The following is a 24,029-nucleotide window of genomic DNA, read 5'->3' on the forward strand; positions in this document are numbered from 1 at the left end:
TGACAATTCTTATCCACAATTGAGATGAACAAGATGGAATAATTAAGTATGGTTTACCTAACCGTTTAGAATATAGTATTTTGCAACCTACTCAGAAAAATTGTAAATCTGCCACAAGACAATAGGTCCATTTATCATGTTGTAACAGCCGCTTCATGATGTGGACAAATTTATTCTGTGCTTGCAGTACGGAAAAATGCAGTCCTTTCATATCTACAGCCACACATGCTATACACTACTTGCCCAGACAGCAGCAGTGTAAAAATCCGTTTGCTAAGTACGTCTAATAATCCCCAACAACATTTTCAAATATGCCCACTTGTAGTCCGCTGCTAACATAAAACTAACCTTACTTTCAAAAGTGCCTCTTTTTATATGTTGGAGAGAGTTATGGATAAAAGTGTTAAATTCATTTAAGTGCGGACATTCTGCTCTCCACATTCAAGTTTGTACAGCTATTAAGTGTATGCTTCTCAGTGAGTACTGCACTCTTATGAAAAAGGTTTGCTTTTCATCCTGAACTGATTACCAACAACAGTAAATCAAAGGATACTTGTAGCCCTTGCTCTGAAGCAGATAGGGAATCCAAAAGAACTATTTGTCTATCTTCTAAAATAAAGACATGAGTAATTAGTACAAAGAAAATACTGTATTTGTCCATCTAGCTTACCTAGAAAATGCTGAATTTGATCCTCCTTTTTCTACAGTAATGGTACAGAAACAACACGCTTTGAGATTCCCAAAGTGCAATTTTTTAAAGCCCCATCAAACAAAACCTTCAGGAGAAATAAGCAGTTCACTTAATTTCACAACCAGACCATAAAAATTATTTTGAATTAAAGATATTTTTTTTTTGAAAAACAAAAAAATTCTGGGTCATGCAATAGGACATTTAAAGTAATTAGATATATATTTTTAAAGTACTCTCACATTCCTTTTCAATAACAATTTTATCTTTAGGCACCAAATTTAATCTCAAGCATGGCTTGTATAAAATATATATAGAAAAAAGCATACAGAAATCAGTCATTATCAATACTAGGTAAGATTCTGGAAACTGTATTTTCTAACTATATAGTGAAATAAATTATGTAGTTTGTTATTGTTTCTGACCCAACAAAATGAAGCAAAGTGTTCTTTCAGGAAACCTAAAGTATACGGGTACAGTGCACTTCACAGTGCAATTTTTGAAAAATATTTTAAGTTAGTGAAATAAAAACAAGTAAACAATATAAATTACTTCTTCGATGTTAAAAGGTCTTTGAATGATACGTCCATAGATACTGCATTAATTAAAATCCATCTCAGATTCACTCAAACTGCGTGAACATCACAAGCACCTAATGACTTGATAGTGACCAGAAGAACTAAAGGGGATTAAGTCGTTCATCCATGGCTGCTACTTAACAAGACCATCAACAAAGAAATCTAACACAGTACCTTCAGTAGCAACAGCTATTATAATTCAGTGAAGAGTAACTATGTCTTAGTGATACTAGACTTTTTGTCCATTTCGATGGAGTCTGGAGCAATAAAACTGACACCTGCACCAAGGCTTGAGCGCCTCAAAGATAATTCTGAGGGAGGAATATGACGTAGCTCTCTGCGAGATAGTTTAACAGAGGTTACTCCTTGAAATTGTGTTATGGTCTCTCTTCTGTGGGTGACAGAAGGTAGCTGAGGATGAGATTTTGGAGGTTGAGCTTCATCTCTTCCTATTCTGTCATCACTAGTGCTTGACAAACACTCTTTGTTGCATCCAAATTCTGATATATCTTCTCCAAGCTTGCATGAATTTTGCCGTGCTCTTAGAATATTTGTTCTGTCTGCTTCTTTTATTTTTCCTGCTTGACTGTTGGTTTCGGGGTTATGTGTTAGCTTGAATTCTTCAGAAGCAGCTTGCGATTCATCTTGACCGGATGCCCTGTCACCAGCATTGTTACCTAAAATGAAATTTTTATCAGGAGATACACAGCTAAAAGTTGTATCAGGAAACATTAGTAAGTTGGTATGGTTTACAGCATGAGTAACTTGTAGTATGAAAGTGGTAAAAAAAATACAGTAATCTCACTTTTGCTCTTTTCTGTTAAAAAGTTTGTCATCGACAAAAACACCGGAGGGATTTGCTTTCCTCTGATTCTGTTACTTTCTTCTGCCTCTGTGCTTGTAATACAAGCTTCACCATTCTAACTTGCAATTTAGGCAATCTTAAAACAACTGAACCATGACAGTAAAATATGAAATTATTCATATTTTCAGAAGCGGTCTGCAATTTCATTAGCAGAACACACAAAACATATTCTTTGAAAGTGACTTTAATGTACACAAGGATTTTTGTTATTTTTGAAGCTCAACAATTTTTTTATTATATTGTATTATGCCCCAAAATATATTCAAAGGAAAGATAACTAAAGGTAAAATACAGAATGCTTCTTACAAACGTTACAAACATATGTATTTGAAAAATTTAGAAAGTCACAGGGACATTCACCCTTTTACGCTTTGCCATAGTTTGGCTAGGATGTGTGTTTCCTCACAGCAAAACATGTCCTGAACTACATGCTTCTTTGTGTATTAGACACAGAATAATCTTCCTCATGCTCATTTACAGTCCAACCTCTGGAATATTCATGTTCACACCTTCACAGCATACTTTAGAGTAATTAACCTCTAGGCTTATTATCCTACCTGAGAGCTAAACCTTAATTCACTCTGGTAGCAACAGATGCATATGTGACCAGCATCTATGTGTTACAAAGACATGGCACTACCTCAAGTGTGATGAAACAGAACCATCAGTTAAGAGGAAGAATGAGTCATGCTGAGCCTTAAGAAAAAACATGGGACCAAAAAAGCTGCACTGTGCATGTGAAATGGTGGTGGTGGCAGTGTGAGGTGTAAAACAACCAAGATAATGACAATGATTAAACCTTTCTTGCTCCTACACTAGAACTGCTTCACTGTAAGTTTGAGTTGTGGTTAGTAGGATGTGGAACAATTAAAAATTTTAAATAGTTGTTTGTTGGTCTCTTTTTTTTGGTCAAGGCACAGATCACATTAGGAAACTTACCTTCTAACTACAAATGTCTAGGTCTTTTAACCTTAATAAAGAATGATTTTAGTTAACTGGAAGTATGGACCTCCTCACTGACAATCTTCTAATAAGTAACATCTATGAAATCAAGTGCTGGCAGCAGAATTAAGTTAATTGTTTAAAATACTGGCATCTAAAAGTGTGGCATATTACACAGTTAATTATACTACCGTTCAGAGTCTTTCAGATAATAAAATACCATTTTCTTAACCACAACAGTTTGAGACTGTAACTTCTGAAATTATGCTCGAATCCAGAGAAAACCGAATGTGAATTTATAACAGTGTTATACCACTGCCTCAATTACAATCTGATGTTGTCTCTCCTTTGCAAGTGCGGGGAGATGTAGTACATTCCTGGGTAAGAGTTAGTTCTGTAAAAATATTATTTTTATGTCTATCTGATATACTTTAGTCTGTTTGCTACCCCTCAAATGATCTACTGATAATCACAAAAGCATTTTAAGATAATGTACTTACATTTAGTAGGTGCCATTAGTTGATGGGATGACTCTCCAAAAAAGCCCTTCAATTTCTTCTTCAGCTCTCTGCTGGTTTTCTTATAGAAAAATAAGTCTTTTTCCAGTTGCTGGACTTTTACTTCATACTCTTTCAAGGTTTCTGCAATACCTTCACCATCTTGTTCTAGGACAAGTAAAACTAGTATGAGAACCAAATCTTCACTTCTCTGTGCCAAAAATCAAGAGGCACAGCTAGAGAGAGTATGTCCTGTATTTTGCTGACATTTGCTTTCACTGTGTACATTTAAATTAGTATGACAGAGGATCAAAAAACCCATGACAACCCTACTTCTCAATTTTAATAGAAGCATTTGGAGGATAAAGATCAATGTAATTGGTATCTTTCAGCTTTCCAATATCAGCAAATTCAATATAAAAATAGAACAATTCTGACAGTTTTTAAAAAATGGTCAGCTTTTTTCTTTTATACAAGCACCTTGTATCTGTTCATCAGCATCCTACACAACATCAGAATTAGTAACAGTCAAAATGTTATCTTTGTACCTCATATATTCTTTTTTCTTTCATATGAAATACAGTATTTCTCAATAGTGACTACAGATAATATCTGCTGTACAATCCCCCTTTGAAAACAAACAAGCACCTTTGAAATGATGCAGTATCAGCTGTAGTTTTTTCTCATGTTCTCTGTGTTGTAGCGTCAGCTGCCTGTCACACTGCAACTTGATGTGCTCAAGTGCAGATTCCAATTCACGTATTATGTTTTCCTGGTCTATGACCTTCATTTCCTGTTCTTCAGTCTGCAGTTGTAATTTACGTTCAGACTCTCGCAGGCCAACAATCTAAGAAAGAAATACACTTCTTCTATCAAACCATATCAACAAATGCTTTTACAGTTCTGCTTAATAGATGAATGCATACAAAAGCAATTGTCTCTATAAGCTTAAGTTTATACTGGAAACAGATTTTCCTGCTGACATGAGTTCACACTTCAGAACTGAGCTGTGTACATTTTGATTGCATGGACTAGTGGATTTTTTTAATGCCCTGTGCAGAATTTAAACTGATACAAGAGTTTTTTCCTGTTTCTGGAAAACTTCCAATTTCTGTACCACAGACAGCTTGTTCACAAAATCACCCAAGGTTCACCCAAGGGCAAAGAGAGAGACTAAGTCCTAATGCATTTCATTTTTATGTTTCCAGATGTCAGTATGATTCTTCAGTATATGGCGGTAAGCACTTATTTGCAGAAAAATTTTATAATAGATTTGGAAAAAAAGAAATACTATCCTGAGATTGATAAAGACTGCAGGTGGGAAGAATTTCAGAATGACACCACTATTTAAATATGTTGCTACTTGAGAAGTTAGCAGCATAAAGCAGTGGAAAGGAGCAAGGAAATTTCCAGATTTGCAACACCTTTTAAGCTAAGGACACCAAAACAAGATACAAACAATTAACACAAAAGCATCCTTTTTTATGTTGGTGTAAGGATCCAAAATATCCAAATTAACAACAGATGTGAGTAACCTAAGCAGGATTTCAATGAAAGTGGATTAAATTGACTTTACTTCTTGACACTATTTCATTTCATTATCTATAACAGTAACAGGTAATAGGATAAAATATTAATCATTAGCCAAAGCAAACCTTATTAAAGTATTTGAAGAGGATAGCTCTGAGCTCATCAGCAGACAAGGAAACTAGTTTTCCTATTACATTATCCTCACTCTGTGAAAGGATCTGTGAAGAGGATCTAAGCAAGTACTGGCGACTCTGAATACTTTCATTCTTGTAATCAATAGCAGCCTCCAGGGCTTCAATTCCTTCTTCCAGCTGGAAAAGGACATGTTCTTCCTACACAGAAACACAGACGTGAGATCGTAAAAAAAGTACAAAACAAATCTTCGTGTACATTAAACATTAACTTCATTCTCAAAGGTGAATCTAAATTTAAGAGCAAGACTAGTAGTAGTATAGAGAATGGAATGGGAAAAATAAGAGGAAGAGTACAAATCTAGAACCTGTTTGGAGCAAGCAGGAAATGTCTTGATATCCCTTCCACTTTTCGGAGTTCAAACAAATGGTTCATCACCACAAAAGCAGAAATTTTCTTCTTCCTTAATTTTCCCCTCCCCACAGTTTGACTTCTACTATTACGTTTTCACTTGAACTAGTTTTCTAACTAGCAATTAATGAATGAATCAGATCTGTAAGGAGTTTGGTGACCATTATCTGTGCAGGGAAGTGGCAGAAATTAACGCCCTTAAGTATCGCAGAAGATTCTGTGGACTAAAGCAAATAGGATTATCTCTGGCATTCTGTCAGCTCAGTGATAGGCCTATACTGCTGCTTCTCAAGACCTAAAACAAATCTGTGTATTTAATATTAATTTATTCTATCTTCAACTTAATTATACTAATCAATTCAAGAGTGTAACATCCACAATATGGCTTATTTTCATTGTAACTATATGGAGGCCTTCAGGTGAGGATTGGTCTTCCACAAAACCCTATGAAAAAAAACAAGGGACATCACTATTAGAGTACTTTACCTTGTTCTATGTCCTGACATGAAAATATCTGCCTAAGATAAATTGATGTACATCCTCTTTCATTATTTCTAATTCTATAATTGTTAGGCCAGTGACATTTGTTCAGACTCTAGCTAAAGTAAGTCCTTCTGAAAGTAAATGTTGTTCAGTGGTATGTAAGTAGCGCTATTATAGTAGTATTTTAATGTCGGCTGTCAACAAAAACACCCAACCTCAATTCCTTGATTCTAGACTATCTAATACTGGGAGACATTTTAGGTCATGATTGGAATGCTTTATTATACAACATTGCCTTAAAGTTTTATGTATCTCAAAGATGGTTACTTACTTCAGCTGACAACACTTTACCCTCTTTCAATTTCTCATCCACACTATTTCTTCTTCTGAGTAGCTGATCCCTTTCCTTCTGAAGAACCTGAATTTTTTCCAGAATGTCTGTCTTATCTTCAGTGGCGCTGTCCTGAAGCTGCATACCTTTATCACACAATTCCTGGTCCAGCATACTTAAGCGAGTAGACAATTTCATACTATCTTTGTTTAAAGCCTTTTTTTTTTTAAAAAAAAAGAGAAAGAAATAAAGAATGAATGAAAGAAATAAACCATAGGTATAAAACTGAGATACTCCTTCCCCAATAAACATATGCATGAGACTATTGCACCCTAAAGTGGAAGACCTGTCTACTTCTTGTAAAGGGATGCTGTTTAGGCTGAGTAGACGGCTACCTTAAAATTTACTATTTACTCAAAAGACAAAAGAAAACAAAAAAACTCAATGTGCAGTTTTCTACATATATTACATGAGTTAGTCATTACAGTGACAATGACATTTCAATTTCTATTTCTCAGTAGCCAAAGTAAATAATGCAGAATGTTTCTCTGCCATGTTCTCTAGTTTGCAAGCATTGAGCAATTTTTTAGATATTTTTATTTAATGGTCTGCAATAACAGAACTTTGGAAGTCAGATTTTGTTTTGTTAGAATTTTGTTGGAATTTGGGGGATAACATGTAAATAAAGGTTATTACACTGTGTTATTCATGTTTTAAATGTTGATTTGATCAAGCCACACAATGATGTAATGGCAGTGCTGGAGACAAAAGTTGCATGGCTTAAACCTCTTCTGTTATCTGGCTGCCCTCCCCTCATAGTCTTTTCAGTCAGCACTACAATTGTGTTTAGTTTCTTTTTTTTTTTTTTTTTTTTTTTCTTAAATCACCTGGCTAGATCTCAGTTTCTTGATTTCTAGGTGGCTTTTCTCTTGCAATAATGCTTCTTTTTTGGCTACAATGGCTTCTCTTTTTTTTAAATCTTCTTCTAGTTCCGCTAACTGTTGGTGCTGTTGAAGAATTCTTTCCATTTCTTCATCCAGCCATTTCTTTTGCTCTTCTAATTTCTACAATTTAAACAGAGATCCAGAGAACATTAACAAGGATTATTTGGGTCAGAATTTTATGATTATGTTTTTCCTCTTTTAGAGTAACTGATAAAATGTGAGAAATCAACATTTTTTTTCTTAACATTAATTCTTCAACAGAATCTTGATTCAAGATAATACAGAAATGGGAATGACTTAAGGTGAGGCTCTGTAATGTTATATTACATCTTATGTAAGCAATTTTATCAGATGCCTTTAAGGAAATGTATTCTTTTCCTAAAAACAGTTATATAAATAGATGTCATATATAGAATGACAACAACTAAGTTTGGAAGGTACCACAAGAATTCAGCTAGCCTATCCTCATTGCATTATTCTTGCCCAAGACCAAGAGTTGTGGAAAAGCACAGCGATGAGAAACTGTGATGCTGAAAGAAAGAAAAAATGGGAGTTCTGATCCTGCTAGCCAAGTCTCTTCTGAAGCAATGGTTTATCAGTGGGCATATTGCTGGTATGGCTAAGAAGTTGCTTTTATTTCACTTTTTAAATTTATTTTCACCTCTAAAGACTTTGGTTAACTCATGAAACTCTCATGTTCCAATGTCCAGTTCTGAAATCATGCAGGTAGCACTGTTGCACAGGAAACCTACTATTCTGTGTTATGAACAACCAAAACCATAGCCCTCTGTCATATTTATCAGATGGAAAAAATAAATAAACAAACAATCCATGAAACATTTATAACAGAGCTCATCAGAATCACCTTCAAACCTACCAGACAACCAAACCTGTTGAATTTCCAGCTATCTGAATCACTACCTTTGACAAGTCATAGCAAAAAACAAGACATTACAGCCCTCTCCTTTCCTTCAAAAACAGTACAAGAGCTTCTTGACTCTAGTCCCAGTTTTTGCTACAGCAAAAAAATAAAAATTAAAAAAAAAAGATAAAATACTCTTCTTCCAAACACTTTACAAAGATGACAAGGGATGAGTAAAGACATCTTTTTCTTTCCAGTGTTCACACACATTTGAAATAGATTTAGCTACCTCTGATTTCTGTAAAGTTCCCACCGAGATATTTTTCTTTTTAAATGCAGCAATCTCTCTGTCTTTAAGTTTAAGAATCTTCTGTTGTTGTTCCATCTTAAGCTGAAGTTCCTATAAATGAAAACAAACAAAACTTTCTACCTCAATCAGTCAAATTTTCAAACACATTTAATGTCAGAATTGACACAATTACAAAATCTGAAATACTGACCTAATTTACATGCAAAATTGCAACTCAGGGCTAGACATCACATAATAACATTTTAAAAAATATCTGAAAGGAAATGAAGACTGAAGATTTCTGTGAAAATATTTATACTCAATTTCTTCAGTGTCAAGAAAGCAATTACTTAAAATGACAAAATCTGGTAGTATAGTGCATTGCCTTTGGGAAAACAAAAGTAAAACTGGTTGATCTAATTCTTTGTCATAAGGAAACAGAAAGAATCCTACTTTAATTTGTAGCTGGTCGCGCTGAATCTCTGCTTCTAGTTGCTTCTTTTTTTCACTCTCGTCACGCAGTCTTTTCTCTAGCAGGGTCTGCTGATGCTTCATCTGAGCTACGTTCTGCTCAAGTTCTATTGCTCTTTTTTCACTTTGGTTAGATAGAGAAGCCAGATTCTTAGTGTCTTGCTTCTTCTTCTGTAAGGCCTGAACGTTCAAGGAAAATTTCAGCTTAACAACAGGAAAATTTAAAACTAAAACGTGACTCAGGTTAATTCTCTATTTCAGTGAGTTCGGACAGCGAGCAAAACTTACTAATTTTTGCCACAACAATCACAATTATTTGTAAGGTCTCCGAGCCTTAGTAAAATCATCAAAGACAGAACTATCTAACTACATATTTGTTAAGTAGCATTGGGTATGATTGTATGAAGGTTCTCATTGGCTACTTCAATCCAACCAGCTTCAATTGTGTGAAGCTGATGAGAGTTTCACAAGCAGAGTGTTCAGATTTCAAAGGTGATAGTGAAACAGGAATTTGCAAATCCTAATGGTCATATTGGAAATACCTGCACTTTCAGCTTAGCTGCATCCATCTTCTTCCGGAACTCTTTTTGTAACTTGGCTTTCTCAGGAATGTCTCTCAGCTCCTTATTCTCCAGCTCCTGAAGCTGCTTCTGTGTTTCAGCCAGTTCCATTTTGGCCTGCTCAGATTCTTGCTCCAGTTTAGTTATCTTCAAAGAATATTGCCTGCTTACAGACTGTGCATCCTTACCTTAAAGATACCATATCCAAATAGTTTTAAAACAGCAAGATAATAATTTGAAATGTATTACTTAAACCTATAATTGAATCGTTACTTACTTCATCATGATTAAACCAAAGATTTCTGAGACGTTTTCCAAACCTAAACAAACAGTTCCCTTATAACACTGAAACGTAGATAAAGGAAGGAGTCTTAAATCTGAACTCTTCATAAATCATCTGATGTCACCAAAGAAAGCACCAGCTGAGTGCCAAGTCAAGTGAAAATTTTCTGCCTATTGCAGTCCTTGACAAAATAGCTCCCCTGTATTACTTTTTTTTTTTTTTTAAGATGTTATCACTTTTTTTTTTTCCCAGAAGAATATGCTGCTTATTTCTTAGCTTTCAAGCTTTCAACTTAGTAATCAGCAAAAAACTTTGGATTTTGTTTCTACTGATTTGCCCTGTTTGGGCAATCTGATTTGCTCTGTTTGGGATTCACAAAGTACTATTACTGGGGCACGGAATCTTTCTCAATGACAAAAGACTGCCTCAAGAGAATATGTACACAGTAGAAGAGTGTGATTGAAACAGGTAAGGGAAGATCTTAAGGGTCATCATAATGATAAGTTTCTGGCAAGCATATATATATCAGGACAGGTGTGTAATGATATAGGCTAACAGGGACACTGACCTTTTCCCTCATCCACTTCTGACTCCTGCTTCTCTACTGCTATGATGGGAATGCAAGCATTCCCAGCACAATGTCGTATCTTCTCTCCTATCCCAGACATCGTGTGACAAACACATGTCCATGAAGAGATCAGTTGCACTAAGCATACATGAAAAATTACACTATAGGTGGATAAACACAATAAGCTACAAAACACAAAAAATATTTAACAAACAAATCTGCATATCATAGCAGAAAACACAATAAAAATTTGCAGCCTTCAATGCAGACATACAAAGTAATTCATAGAAGTTACAAATCTGTAAGTTACCAGAAGTATTCCCACATATGAAAATAACATAAAAACTAACGCATGCAGGACTTCAGAAATTTTGTGCCTTTTCTCTTGCTTATTTCTGAATGTCTTCATTTCAGTTTTTCAGCCACTTACCTGTTCTTACTAATTCCTTAATAAGTTCTTCTTTCATTTTGATATTAAGTGCAAGTTCTCGCATTTTTTGCTTGGCCTCAGTGAGTCTCAATTCTGAATTCTTTAACTTCTGCATGTTAAAAACATGACTCTTCTGGAGGCAGTCAATTTCTTCACCTTGAAAGAAAACAAAGTAATGTGGAGACAGAAAAAAAAAGACAAGACTCTATCCAAAAGAGAGTGATCTGAAATATAGTATGTGTAGAATTCTTCCAAATGAAGCGAAAGAACCAAAAGGAGAGAGTAGTGCAAAGAGTTTTTCCCTGCAGTGTGTCTAAATAGGGAAATGATAGTATGCATTAGCATTTCAAGAATGTTAATGAATGCTAATCTGCGAGAGACAAAAGATATTATTTAAGCATTTTCAGTGCATCTCTTATGAAATAGCCCGTTTCCTTTTCTTGAACTAGTACTGGAGATTTGTATGTGAAGTGCTTTCTTGCTAATAAGTATTACTTAAACATTAAGGTCACTGGTGTCAGTTTCAGAAAAGGGAAAAGGAAAATAATTTCAAAATAAATTTATGTTGAGCTATAATGAAAAAAGTATTTGTAGCAAATAAAGATATTTGGATGGGAAAAATAATTAAATGTGATAGACATTATTGTATATTCTGATATTATATGTAACACAATTTACTCTCATGACTTCCATCTTACCTGTGGCTGTATCAGTCCGTAGCACAGATTTGTTACATAAACTGGACTTGTCTACTTGACATTTCATGTCACTTAGCTCAAAGGGAAAGCACAGAGAAGCCTGTTTTCGTGTCCATGTTTGGTTTATTGAATGCCTAAGGAAGAATGGAAAACATGATACATTCCAAACACAAAGGGATGCTTTTTTCTTTTAGCTTTATGTAAAGTACATGATCTTAAAAAGAAGAGTGCCAAACTGTGAAAGCTTACATAAGCATTTGCACGTTCTTCTTCCCCTGTTCAATCTTCTTGGTGGATTCTGTCCCCGAAACAAGGATCATGCAATTTTTATCACATAAAAAAAAATGCGTTTTTTAAACTAATTTCATAATATACCCAGTTGGTCCTGCAGATTTATTTTAAGTAGTATCACAAATGGCCTCACACTGTGGTAGAATTAGGCAGTAATATTACATTTGCTACATATTTATCTGTAACAAAAATTAAAGAAAAAAAAATACTCATATAAATTACTTTTTACTGTCTGTATTTTCTTTATCTTCATCACTCTGATCAGAGAGGTGGCAGTGAAGGACTTCATCTTGATCTTCTATATAGCTCAGTAACATCTGGCTACGAGCACGGAATCCTGCCATCATCCGAGCCAGGGAAAAAGCAGGGGGACTGGTATACACCTGCCAAAAAGCACCCAAAAAACAGTTGTAATAGTTTAGTAATTCTTTACTGATATTCCAATAGTATTTCAATTGAAAAGTCTTTCACTACCTCAGCTTGTATGCAAAATTGCAGATGTTTTAAATAATATTTCTGAGTACCTACGTACCAGAAGGTTTTGCAAGAGAAGGTTCTGCTTAGAACACTTGTACCAAGTGCAAAAGAAGGTACCATTACCAACTTATTACCCAAAATGTTCAGTGTATCAATACAGAATAATAATTCATTTTGGTAATGTTTCCTATCTGAACTGTCAAACATTCCACGAAAAGAACACAAAAGACTACAGCTTTATCACTGTGATAAATTCTGTGTTTTAAGTCAGTTTGGATGAGGCTTTGAGCAGTCTGATCTAGTGAAAGATGTCTCTGTCCATGGCAGGGGAGTTGGACTAGATAATTTTTAAAGGTCACTTTAAACCCCAGCCATTCTGTGATTCAAAATGTAAGCCCATACCTTTTGGACAACCATGGCACAGCATGTGTTGCAAGACTTATCTAAAAGTACTTAGAAAGTACTTTTTCAGAGTCTTCAATGGGAAGCTAAACAGCAGCTGACAAAGTCACCATAATTTGTCACAATATTGAACAATATATTGAACAATAACTGTTAAAAAAAATATAATGTTTAGGCAGACCTTACCTTTCGGGTCTCTGTCCCTGAAGATGGGTGAAGGGAGTGTAGCAGACTCTTTGTGAGTGGGACACTGTATGGCCTCCTTGCAGATGCCATAACAGCAGGCTCATCTCCACAAGCACTTGAGAAGTCCAAAGTTTTCACAACCATAAACTTCTCTAATTTTTCTTTTAGCTGATCAATAAGGATTTGCTGTTCCACCATTTTTTCATTCTCATAGAAAAAAAAAAAAAAAAAGCAAAACTGTTGCTGATCATCAGGTCTACATCATACCTTTCTAAATTCATTATAAAGGTCAGCCTTCTTGTAAATCACTCACTAACTCTAAATTATTCTGCAGTATACAGGCAAATTCTGCAACAAACTGAAAATTCTCTGGCATGACAGGTGTTATCTTACCTCTCCCCAAACTCCAATAAATATTTTTTGAGACATTTTTGTTTCTAAAGGATCTGTCCTAGATTAGATATGTCAGCTAGATTTAGGCATCTAGTGAGAAGTAGATGACATTTATCAGCCCCTGCTTGCCTTATTTGTGTGTTCATGGAGAAATAAAATGGTAATTCAAGAAAAACGTTCAAATGAAGCACATGGTCTGAGTTTAAATAATGAAATGTACACAGGCTTCCTCTTCCTCTTTGAGCAGTCCAACTTGAAACATTATTTTTATTAATAAACGTAAACATGTACATGACCCCAGGATCCCTGGTATCAACTATTACTTTCTTTTCTATCCAGCCTCAAATTTGTTGGCAATGCTAGTTTGAAGAACTTACTTGCCTTTCCTACAGCAATGCCTGTGCATTGTTCAAAATTACGTATCTTTACTTAACTGATTCATCCATAATGCCAAGACTATACGATTTTCAATTACCTCTGTTCCTTTCAGAATACATCTAAAATCTAGCCTACCAACAACAGGAAATCTGAATAACAGCTAGAGATAGTTAACTAAAGTATACATTCTCCTACTTTGAATCATATATTTTTTATTTATTCTTTTTATCTTGACTTCTTAGACTGCAAGTCCTTTCCCCATACATAGACAATGTATGCAAATTGACATTTTGTTGGAATACAATATGCAATATTCCTGTGTCACAGGAAATAGAATATATAAGTGAATACCATATAATTTATGATTTTGGAAGCAGTAACGGGCAACTACACCTTGCAACTTTTTTTTTAATCCATATAAGACTCTGTCCCTTATGCTCTTGTACATGCAACCCCATAGTGCATAACCTGTTACAGGTGTACAAACATTTACACGCTACTTTTACAGTTCTTATTCTATCATGTATCACTGAAATTACACATTCCTGTGCATACAGCTTTAAACCATTTGACACAAGTATTTGATTTAATTATTATACTGATTTTTCTGTTTTTAAGTAAAAGTGGCAGCTGTGATGTTTTGCCTACAGTACAACTGTATTTGTTCATAACACCTGCCTCGTACCCTCCAGACTTAATACTATAAGCATAGATTGTCTCAGTCTAATACATTGAAGATATGGGTTAAAAAAGCAAAACACGCAAAAAAGCCTATCCAGAGATGACAGAACAGAAAAAAAAAGTGACAGAGGGAAGGAAAAAATGGTGACTGATATACTTACCTTTCATTCATTGACTCTCCCCAAGCCATCAGCAAAGAAGAGGAAAAAGGAGAAAAAGGAGAAAAAGTAGAATAAGAAGAGTTCTAGCTAGCCATGTTTATGCTGTTCCCTTTAAAAAAGTCAGATCTATCATCCTATAAAGTCAGATCTATCAACTATCCTATATACGGTCTCCTGGATCTTGAAATGCTATTCACTTACTACCCATTACAATTTCATTAGCACATACAAGATCTAGAGAGGGAAGGAGGCAAGCAGAGTTTCCACTATGTCACTCATTTTCTTGTAATAGTAAACTCTCAGAAAACTAGGATGAAATTCTGTCTTACAAAGTCGAAAGGCAATCATACTTTACTCTCACACTGAATAAAGATATAACACACTTCCATACAGCCTTTCAATTAAAGCATTCTGTAGGAACTTTATGGTCTTTTTGAGATTCTAAATAATCTTTAAAAGCCTTTCGAATCCTAAATCATGAATCGTCCTGAAACAACTTAGCAACAATACAGATCTGGAGGAAGGCAGGAAGCAAAGAGAGGGTGAATGAATCATTTAATATCGCACAGGAAGGCTGTGGCACAGTTAGGCTGATATACAAACTTCAGGAATCACACTGTTGTGATTCATCCACTAGATGATCTCAGCTCATCAAGGCATACAGCTCTAATTCAAACAAGGTGCTTGTAAGACTGGTAGGTATTTATGTCCAAAAAAAATCCTCAAGGATCTGTCTTGAAATAATGAATGCATTCCTATAGTGGGAGGATGGTTTGATATGGATATATGCAGTATGTGCTGGAGGAAAAATACCTGTAATCTATGTGTTTCTTGAGCCTTCTTTAAAGATTCCAGCTGCTCTTCATTTTCCTGTATTAATGTCTTTATCTGATTCTGCAATATCTTCAATTCATGATCCTTCTGGCTGAATACCTCTTCATCCATAGCTAGAGCCTGCTAGATAATAAAAGGAAAATTCAGCCAGTGGAAAAACAGACATTGTTATTCTTGAAGTTGGAAAATTAAATATATATTATATATATTAAATATATATATTAATTTGTTGTTAAAAGGTGTGATTGGAACTGCAAAGTTGTGACGTATATATAGCAAATTCTCCAATCATGGAATCACAGAACGGTTGAGGCTGGAAAGGACCTTTGGAGGTCACCTTGTTTAACCCCCCAGCGCGAGCAAGGCCATCTTGAGCAGGTTGCCCAGGACCACATCCAAGTGGCTTTTGCAGATCTCTGAGGGTGAATCCACAACCTCTTTGGGCAACTTGTTCCAGTGCACAGCCACCTACACAGTACAGAACTGCTTCCATATGCTTGGATAGAAGCTCTTGTGTTCCAGTATGTGCCCACTGCCTTTTGTCCTGGCCGCACATTCATTGCACCTTCCCTTCAGGTATTTATAAGACATTGATAAGATCCCCCACTGAGCCTCTTCTCTATACTGAGCAGTCCGATCTCTCAGCATTTTCTCACAGGAGAGGTGCTCCAGTCCCTTACGCATCTTTGTGGCCCTCTGCTGAACTTCTTCCAGTATGTCCCTGTATCACTTGTAAGGTGGAGCCCAGAACTGAACATAATAGAGTAGAATGGGGCAGAACAGTTGGAAAGGACCTACAAAGATCATCAAGTCCAGCTGGCTGACCACTTCAAGACTAACCTAAAGTTACAGCATGTTATTGAGGGCAGTGCCCAAATGCCTCCTAAACACTAGCAGGCATGGGGCACAAAACAGCTTGCTAGGAAGCCGGTTCCCATGTCTGACCACCCTCATGGTACAGAATTTTTTCCTGATGTCCAGTGTGAACTTCCCTGCACAGCTTTGTGCCATTCTCATGCATTCTTCCCTCAGTTACTGGCAGCACCTTTCCTCCTAGGAAGTTGCTGAGAGCCATGAGGTCACCTCTTGGCCTCCTATTCTCCAGACTGAACAACCCAAGAGTCCTTAGTCTCTCCTCACAGGACCTGCCTTCCAGCCCTCTTAGCGGCTTTGTTGCCTTCCTCTGCACACTTTCAAGTATCTTAACATCCTTTTTGTATAGTGGAGCCCCTGAGCACACAATACTCAAGGTGAGGCTGCATCAATGCTATATATGGTGGGAGAATCACCTCTTTTGACCGGCTGGCTATGCTGTGTTTAGTGCAATGCAAAACACAGTTTGCAACTGCAACTGGACAAACTACTCCAGGTGTGGCATCACTGACTGGAAGGATTACATCTCTTGCCCTGTTAGTGGTATTTTGGGTGGCCCCCAGCATGCACTGGTGGCTGGAGTTGTTCCTCTTCAGGTGCAGGACTCTTTACTTTCCCTTGCTGAACTTCATGAGGTTCTTGTCAGCCCACCTTTCTAGGCTGTCAAGGTCCCTATGGTTATGGCAGTACGGCCCTCTGGGGAATCAGCCGCTCCCCTCAGAAGTGGTTATATGTGGTTTCTACCAGTTGTTTCTTTACTTCTGTTTCTCATCTATTGATTTTGTTCTGACAACTTTTTTTCCCCCCGAAGTAAATAATGTACCCATAACCAACACTACTTTACAAAGTGGGTATTTAAATCCAATTACTTTCTTCAGTGTGCTGTGAGATGTGGCTACAAAATCTCAGCATCAATCATAATTTTAATACACTTCTCAAATGAAAAAATAAGGATGGCCTTCCTCATTTTTCGTCTCAGATTAAGAGCCTAAGGATTAAAGAAATTATTATAATGTTTTTTTCAGGTGTTTTTCTGGGTAAATAATCCAACATTGATTGAAGGGTACTTCCAAATGTAGTTGGCCTTCCAGAAAACCTTTAAGAGCCAAATGCAACGTATAGACACACCATGTCTTACCGTTCTAAAAACAGATACTTCTGTACAACTAGCTTACATACATCTTTCAAGGAAAGACAATTCTTAAGAGCTGCTCAAGAGCCTTTACTGTCCTGTTATTTTAGCATCTCCTTAACTATCTCCTCCTAGCTGTAGATGGCATGCTTACCTGGGTATCTTTCAGTTTAAACCCAGCTCTTACACTGTTTTGAACCTGGGAATCAGAGGTTTACAATAAGCCAGAGAAAAAAATGAAGAATAAATAAAATAGCTGTAATTTAGAATGACGAGAACCAAGAAAAGCCAGAATTTGTGTAACAATCTACAGGCTTACCAGAATTCAGTGTGAAAACTGAAAATGGGTTGATTTTATAAAATTCTAACTTGTTGCAATTCTGTCTCCTCCTCCTACAAGGCAGACACAGGTTAGCTTTTCTGATCTGTTCATAGGTACCTAAACAATCAACTTGTAATGAAATACCTGGCATTTCTTTAGTTCTCTCTTCAGCTGAAGAATTGTGATATGATGGGGCTCTTGAGTGGTCCCGGTCCCAGCGTCAATTTGCTGAACGGTGAGAGCTTCCTTCATTACTTCCTGTACCATGTTGATCCAACTCTGCAACCTGTCCCGATGACTTCTTTTTAAGCTAACATCATCATTCAAATCAACCAGGAATGGGAAGGCTTCGTCTAAACAGTTTCTGTAGCTGAAGCACTGAACTTGGAGCCGGGTGAGCTGTTCTTCTAGTGAACTGATTCGGGTTCTTTCTTGGTTTAAGTCATGTGAACACTGATTACTGACTTGTTGGTTCTGCAAAGCTTCTCGGAGCAATCTGATTTCAAGTTCCATTTCATCAATCCGGTCTTGATCAGGGTTGTAGTTTACAACTGGTTTATTTCTAATGTTTTTGGCTCTGTTTGCATATTTGAGCGAATTTAAAGATTCATCAAAGTCTGATGAGGATGGACTTATACATGTTATCATGACAGTCTTGGCATTTCCTCCTAGGGAGTCTTTCAGAATGCGAGTGATTTTAGCATCCCTGTATGGAATATGTACGCTTTTCCTTTTTGGGTCTCCAAGGGCGCTGATGACATTTCCCAAGGCCAACAAACCACTATTGATCTGAATTGATTCTTTGAACCGTTCACCAGTATTTCCAGTCTTTGTCACCCTCTCTGATCCTGCCAAATCCACAAAATGGAACTTTGAAGCAATCATCTGGACTGATTTCCAAGATGAATCCTGGGGAACATCACCATTTTTTTGAGACTCTGCAGATTGTTTCTGGCAAATACTGATAGTAAAAATAGCATGCGATCGACTAGAGTGTTCATTCATTTGTGTTGTGCCTGTGTGACGAGCTGCATTGCCACTTTCCAACAGGCTCATCACTTCATCTGCACATTCTACTTGGAATTCCTTAGCACCAACAATCACTTCAAACACCAAAACAAAGAAAATCAGAATAATTAAATTAATTCTGAACTTTTCAGCAAAAGTTTACAGCATTTATGAATAGTCAATCTATAAACACAAATCTCAGAAGCATACAAGCCTGCACTATTACAAGGTCGTAGCACATAGCTAAATAAAATAAAACAGTATGTGGAAAGCATGAAGTACAGCACATCTGAAACCTGAGAAAACATAATATATGGGCATATTTTGTCACAGCATTTGAAACAATATCTTAAACAGAATACACAGCGTTAGGTGTTTACACATCGTCTTATGCAATTTGCAATCTAGTGCTATCTAGAAAAAAAAGTACGAGCAAACCTAGCTCAAAGCTTACTTTGTCAGTTAAAAGACAGACATTTTAAAAGTTTGTAGTAAAAATGACTCCCAGCCTATGTGAAGAACATAGTTCTTAGTGGAAGCAGATATTTACAGTTTAAGTAGCTTAACAAATATAACTTTGAAGTGAGAAGCAAAGACTTAATCTTAAAACATTTATTAAACTGAATAATCATGCACAATTGTGTTTCTATGCAGAATTTGCAGAAACATTAACAGTCCTACCTTATCACCCAATACTGCTTCTGGAGGATCATCGATATTGTTCATAGGAATCTAAAATCAAGACTGCTTCAGATCAGCTAAACTGACCTTATATTTTGAAAATGTGACTTCTTCTTCTGGGATTAGTCATCAATAAGCTCTCTTTTCAAGCGATTGAAAGAATAATTTGGGCACACAACAGAAACCAAGTGCACCAAGTTCTAGAGCTGAAATCCTACCTGTATTTCCCTTTTCATCTTCTCGGATGTGTAAATCTTTTACAGAGGTCTCCAACTCCAATAAATCTCGAAGTTCTTCCTTGTAAACTTCTATATAAGATACTTTCACACGGAAATCAACATTATGGTTTTCAGAAATATGCTGAAATAACTCCTGAATAGCCCGTGGGATTATGCCCTTTTCATCCTCTGAAACTGATGCTAAAATACAAACACAGATGTCACAGACACTTGCAATCATTCTGCCGCACAAATCACAAAGACTGAAACTAAAGAGAAGTCTGTGAGTTTTACCACTCAATATACTAAGGAATAGGAAGAGCTCAGTTTTCCCAAGTTTTCATGTAAATATTTGCTTTTCTGTTGATCAAAAATGCATGGAAATGGTAAATAACTTTACTACTTTCTGCAGGTATGAGACTAAGAGAAAATTAATCAGTAAAAAATCATGCTAGAAGAAAAAAAAAAATTAAATTTGCTAATGAATTAATGATAAAACTTCAAATCCTTTATGCAGAAAGAATGAATACATAATTTTCAGGGTTTCAAATTCAGACTTTCAGAAACAACATCAAAGCAGGGGAATTGGTTAGGGGAAGAGTGGAGATGATTACACAGACTATTCTAAGGACCTTATACAGAAAAGGACCAAGAAAAATCCAGATAGTTTTCTAATTACTGCTACTCCCCAATTCCTGGTATTCCCCTTCTTCTCTCTTATTAAACAGAACAGACAAACAAATTGTTACACTTCTTGATATGGAAGAGAAGATAGCCAGAGCTGGTGATACAGGATTCCAGGGAAAGTCGGAAAGCAAAAATGTATACATGCAGAAGCTGCAGAATTTTTCTGCAAACTAGTACAGAAAAAAAAGTCTTCAATCTCAGGTGTTGAGAAACACTGACTTGTAAATACCATGTAAGTTGGATAGTAGAGTTTCAGATATCTGCTTTTAAAAAAGCAAAATTTGAAGTTCGACATAAAGTTCAACAAGGCCAATATGCAAGGTTCTGCACCTGTGTTGCGACGGTTCCAAGTACAGTCTGGATAGAAAATGGATTGAGAGCAGTCCTGAGAAGGACCTTGAGGTGTTGATTGATGAGAAGCTCAACACGAGCCAGCAATGTGCGCTTGCTGCCCAGAAAGCCAACCACATCCTGGGCTACATCAAAGCATCGTGGCCAGCAGGCTGAGGGAAGTGATTGTCCCCCTCTGCTCTGCTCTTGTGAGACCCCAGCTGGAGTGTTCAGCTCTGGGGCCCCCAACACAAGAAGGGAATGGACCTGGTAGAACAAGTCCAGAGGAGGGCCACAAGGATGCTGTGAGAGCTGGAGCACCTCTCCTCTGAAGACAGACTGAGAGAGTTGGGAGTTGTTCAGCCTGGAGAAGAAATGTCTCTGGGGAGACATTATAGCAGCCTTCCAGTACCTAAAGGGGGACTACAGGAAAGCTGGGGAGGGACTCTGGAGGGACTCTTTGTCAGATGGTGTAGTGATAGGACAAGGAGTAATAGCTTTTCAACTAAAAGGGGGTTGATTTGGATTAGATATTCAGAAGAAATTCTTTACTCAGAGGGCGGCGAGGCACTGGAACAGACTGCCCAGAGAAGCTGTGGATACCCCATCTCTGAAGGTGTTCAAGGCCAGGTTGGATGGGGCCCTGGGCAACCTGGTCTAGTGGGTGACGTCTTTGCCCATGGTGGGGGGTTGGAACTGGGTGATCTTTAAGGTCCCTTACAACCCAAACCATTCTATGATTCTATTCCATGTAATTTATATCTGAAATTAGTCCCTATGCCAGTCTCTGACAAATTTCCAAGAATGAGTTTGCTTAATACAATTAGCTAAAGCAGATACTTTCTAAGTAGGATAAATGTAGCAAGAATTTCTTGCACTGTGTTTCAGAAAGTAGTTCTGTTTTAAGTTGCCTGTTAAAATGGAGGATGGGAAAGAACACTTTACAATTATTTTTTTTTTCTCTCATACTTTCAGTATAGCCTAATGTACACAGAATTTGTGTTTAGAACATTTCAACTATCACATAAACTTTGGAAGTTTTTATTTTTGCTATATGTTTTTTCATTATCCCTTAAAAGTTCTCAAGCATCATCTACTATGTATTAATTACTTAACTTGCGGAACTACATTGTTCCCCGCACCCCCCAAACAAAAGGACTTTTTACAACGTACCAATGTGACCACCTCCAATGGTGTATGTCTTCCCAGAACCTGTCTGTCCGTATGCAAATACTGTAGCATTATATCCCTCAGTCAAAGACACTAGAAGAGGTTTAATGCAAACTGTATAAACTTCTTCCTGGGTTGAGTTTTTGCCAAATACAAAATCGAAAGTGAAGACACGGTCTTTCCCAATGATAATTTGTTGTGTATTTGGGACTAATCTCACGCACACTTGGTGGTTATGAAGTACTTCCTTGGAAAGCAGAGGTCTGACCCTTATTGCAACTTTAACTGGGATCTCCTCCATGCCGGACTCCATCTCTGTGCTCCCCACTCAGTATTCATGAAGTCATTACAAGATCTGTTACAATTCCTGTGTTCACCTCATTCGTAATTTTCTGCACCTAAGAAAAAATGTTATCTGAGTTAAATATTTAAGAATTAACTCCCTGCTGAAGTAGAAGGTTGAAGAGTTTCCCAAAGAATACATAAGCATCACTACACTCTGGAAAGTAACTATGATAAAAAAGCAGATATATTAGTAACTGTTAAGCCAGATCATAAACTAATTTGGCTTCTATTAGCTTCTAAGCTAGCAGACTTAACCTTTAGTCTGAAAGTTGCCAGACTTTCTATTTGGACATTATACTGCCATATGAAGCAACAATATTGTAAGACCTTGTTAATAAACTGTTGATAAAGCATACACTTACAATGAATCTTATTTTCCCATTGCTACATCACTGCTGCATAAGCAACAGAAATTATTCAAACAAAACCTTTTTCTCCTGAAGTTATACCTATACACACGTGTGCTTTAAAGCCACCTTTTGCTTACAAGGGCCAAGTATTTATAATTTCAGAAGCACAGAGAAAGCTGTTGTGTTCCTTACATGGCAGGTATGGTTTTAAATATTTGTGATTACTACACACAAAGCATTCCTCTGATTTTAATCTGTGTGTTTATGCCCATATGTAATTAATTTTCACTAGTTATGTATTTCAGCAACCATGGTTCCTCATACTGCCCCCACATACGCATTCTGAAGCACAATACAGAAACATCAAATAGTATTTCTTTAAAAATGTCTATCAGAAACACTCAAAAACCTCTGTGGGCATCAAATGCTGCTGGATCCCAAACACATCTTTTGTTTTTGCTGATTCTCATTCAAGGAGACTTTGCAGTGCAAAGGAAAGTTTGCTGAACTTCCTTCTTGCTGACCTCCCACACAGCCTTTATGTTCTGTTACCCAACTGGCAGAACTCATCAGCTAAGCACATCAAATTCAGCCTTCATGAAAATACAAGCAAATTTAAAATCATAGTCTTCTGTGGTTGCAAAGAGAAGAGTTTTTGCATTTCATTTACACCCATTTACTTTGAGGGCTTGTCCATTCTGAGCTGAGAAACTTTGGAAGCTGATGAAAAGCCCCGTTTTACAGAACCGAGCAGAGGGACGCCAAGGAAGATAAGCAAGAGCCTGAAATCCTGTTCATTTCGTAAAGGGCACGGAAATCAGGAGCAACTACTTAAACTTACTACCTACAGATTCCAACCACATTTTGGTGGGTTTCTGTCTTTATTTACCCAGGTGCCTTCTTTGTATGCAGCACCAAGGCCTGCTTTAAAAGGCTGGCAACGCCCCCCTCCCAAAATTACACCTAAACAAAGAAATAAATAACAAAACAAGTCGCGGGGAGGGGCGGAGGTGGGGAGAGGTCCTATTTACTATTTCCTAAAATAAAAACACAAAGCAAAATGCCGGCTAAGCGGCGGGAGGCGGGGTGGGGCGGCTCCCCCCGGCCCCGTGCCCGTCGCTCCCCGCTCCAAACCTGCTCCGGGCCTCGGGGCAGCCGCCGTCGGAGGCAGCAGCGGGGCGGCCCGTGGGGCCGGCGGGCCGCGCGTGGGCCGCTCGCTCTCGGCTGTTGACAGCGCCTCGCTAGGCAACGGCCGCCGGCAACGGCCCCAACCGTCGGCGGCAAACGGCCGGCGGCGCCGCCCCGCCGCGCACAGCGGCCCCCCGCGGCAGGAGGGCGCGGGCGGAGAGGGCGGAGCGGCGGCCGGGGGGGGTGAGGGGGCCCCGAGGGATGCGCACACCCCACGCTCAAGTCCCGGGAAGGATGAAGGGGGACGCTTGCTCGCTTTACTTAAAGCAAGGGTGCTAAATGCGGCGTACATGGCCGCGCTCGTCATTTAGGAGATCATCTCATCACGGCTCCAGTGAAGCTCAGTGGTAAAAGCCGAGT

General features: G+C 37.5%; 1 protein-coding gene across 17 annotated transcripts; it reads right to left on the bottom strand.

The window, feature by feature from the left end:
- Nucleotides 1-696: 696 nt before the first annotated feature.
- KIF27 (kinesin family member 27) lies at nucleotides 697-23,734 on the bottom strand. 17 transcript variants are annotated; one of them, XM_035310063.1, is made up of 19 exons: nucleotides 23,616-23,734; nucleotides 21,790-22,184; nucleotides 19,600-19,800; nucleotides 17,837-18,804; nucleotides 15,345-15,488; nucleotides 12,919-13,125; nucleotides 12,076-12,236; nucleotides 11,563-11,696; nucleotides 10,865-11,020; nucleotides 10,435-10,572; nucleotides 9,566-9,771; nucleotides 9,006-9,203; nucleotides 8,553-8,663; nucleotides 7,345-7,521; nucleotides 6,458-6,673; nucleotides 5,226-5,432; nucleotides 4,219-4,417; nucleotides 3,574-3,738; nucleotides 697-1,943 (listed from the first exon to the last, which is right to left on the bottom strand). In XM_035310063.1, exons 2-19 carry the CDS (start codon nucleotides 22,097-22,099, stop codon nucleotides 1,480-1,482), a joined length of 4,362 nt encoding a protein of 1,453 aa, XP_035165954.1. In that variant the 5' UTR covers nucleotides 22,100-22,184; nucleotides 23,616-23,734; the 3' UTR covers nucleotides 697-1,479. The 17 variants fall into 17 exon arrangements, 16 of the variants coding, with proteins under 16 accessions (XP_035165954.1, XP_035165952.1, XP_035165955.1 ...); XM_035310061.1 differs by having other exon boundaries at nucleotides 21,790-23,074; nucleotides 23,616-23,717; XM_035310064.1 differs by lacking the exon at nucleotides 23,616-23,734 and adding an exon at nucleotides 23,534-23,604.
- Between the last annotated feature and the right edge of the window lie 295 nt (nucleotides 23,735-24,029).

The sequence above is a fragment of the Oxyura jamaicensis genome, chromosome Z, assembly GCF_011077185.1.
Source record: "Oxyura jamaicensis isolate SHBP4307 breed ruddy duck chromosome Z, BPBGC_Ojam_1.0, whole genome shotgun sequence".
Taxonomy (NCBI): Eukaryota; Metazoa; Chordata; class Aves; order Anseriformes; family Anatidae; genus Oxyura; species Oxyura jamaicensis.

Excerpts from the sequence above, each read along its gene's own strand:
- KIF27 (XM_035310063.1), bottom strand. The coding sequence starts at position 22,099 with ATGGAGTCCGGCATGGAGGAGATCCCAGTTAAAGTTGCAATAAGGGTC. Across the intron at positions 19,801-21,789 it reads CATTGGAGGTGGTCACATTG|CATCAGTTTCAGAGGATGAA; the intron begins GTACGTTGTAAA and ends TTTGTATTTTAG. Across the intron at positions 10,573-10,864 it reads TAAGGAATTAGTAAGAACAG|TGCAACTGATCTCTTCATGG; the intron begins GTAAGTGGCTGA and ends ATGTATGCTTAG.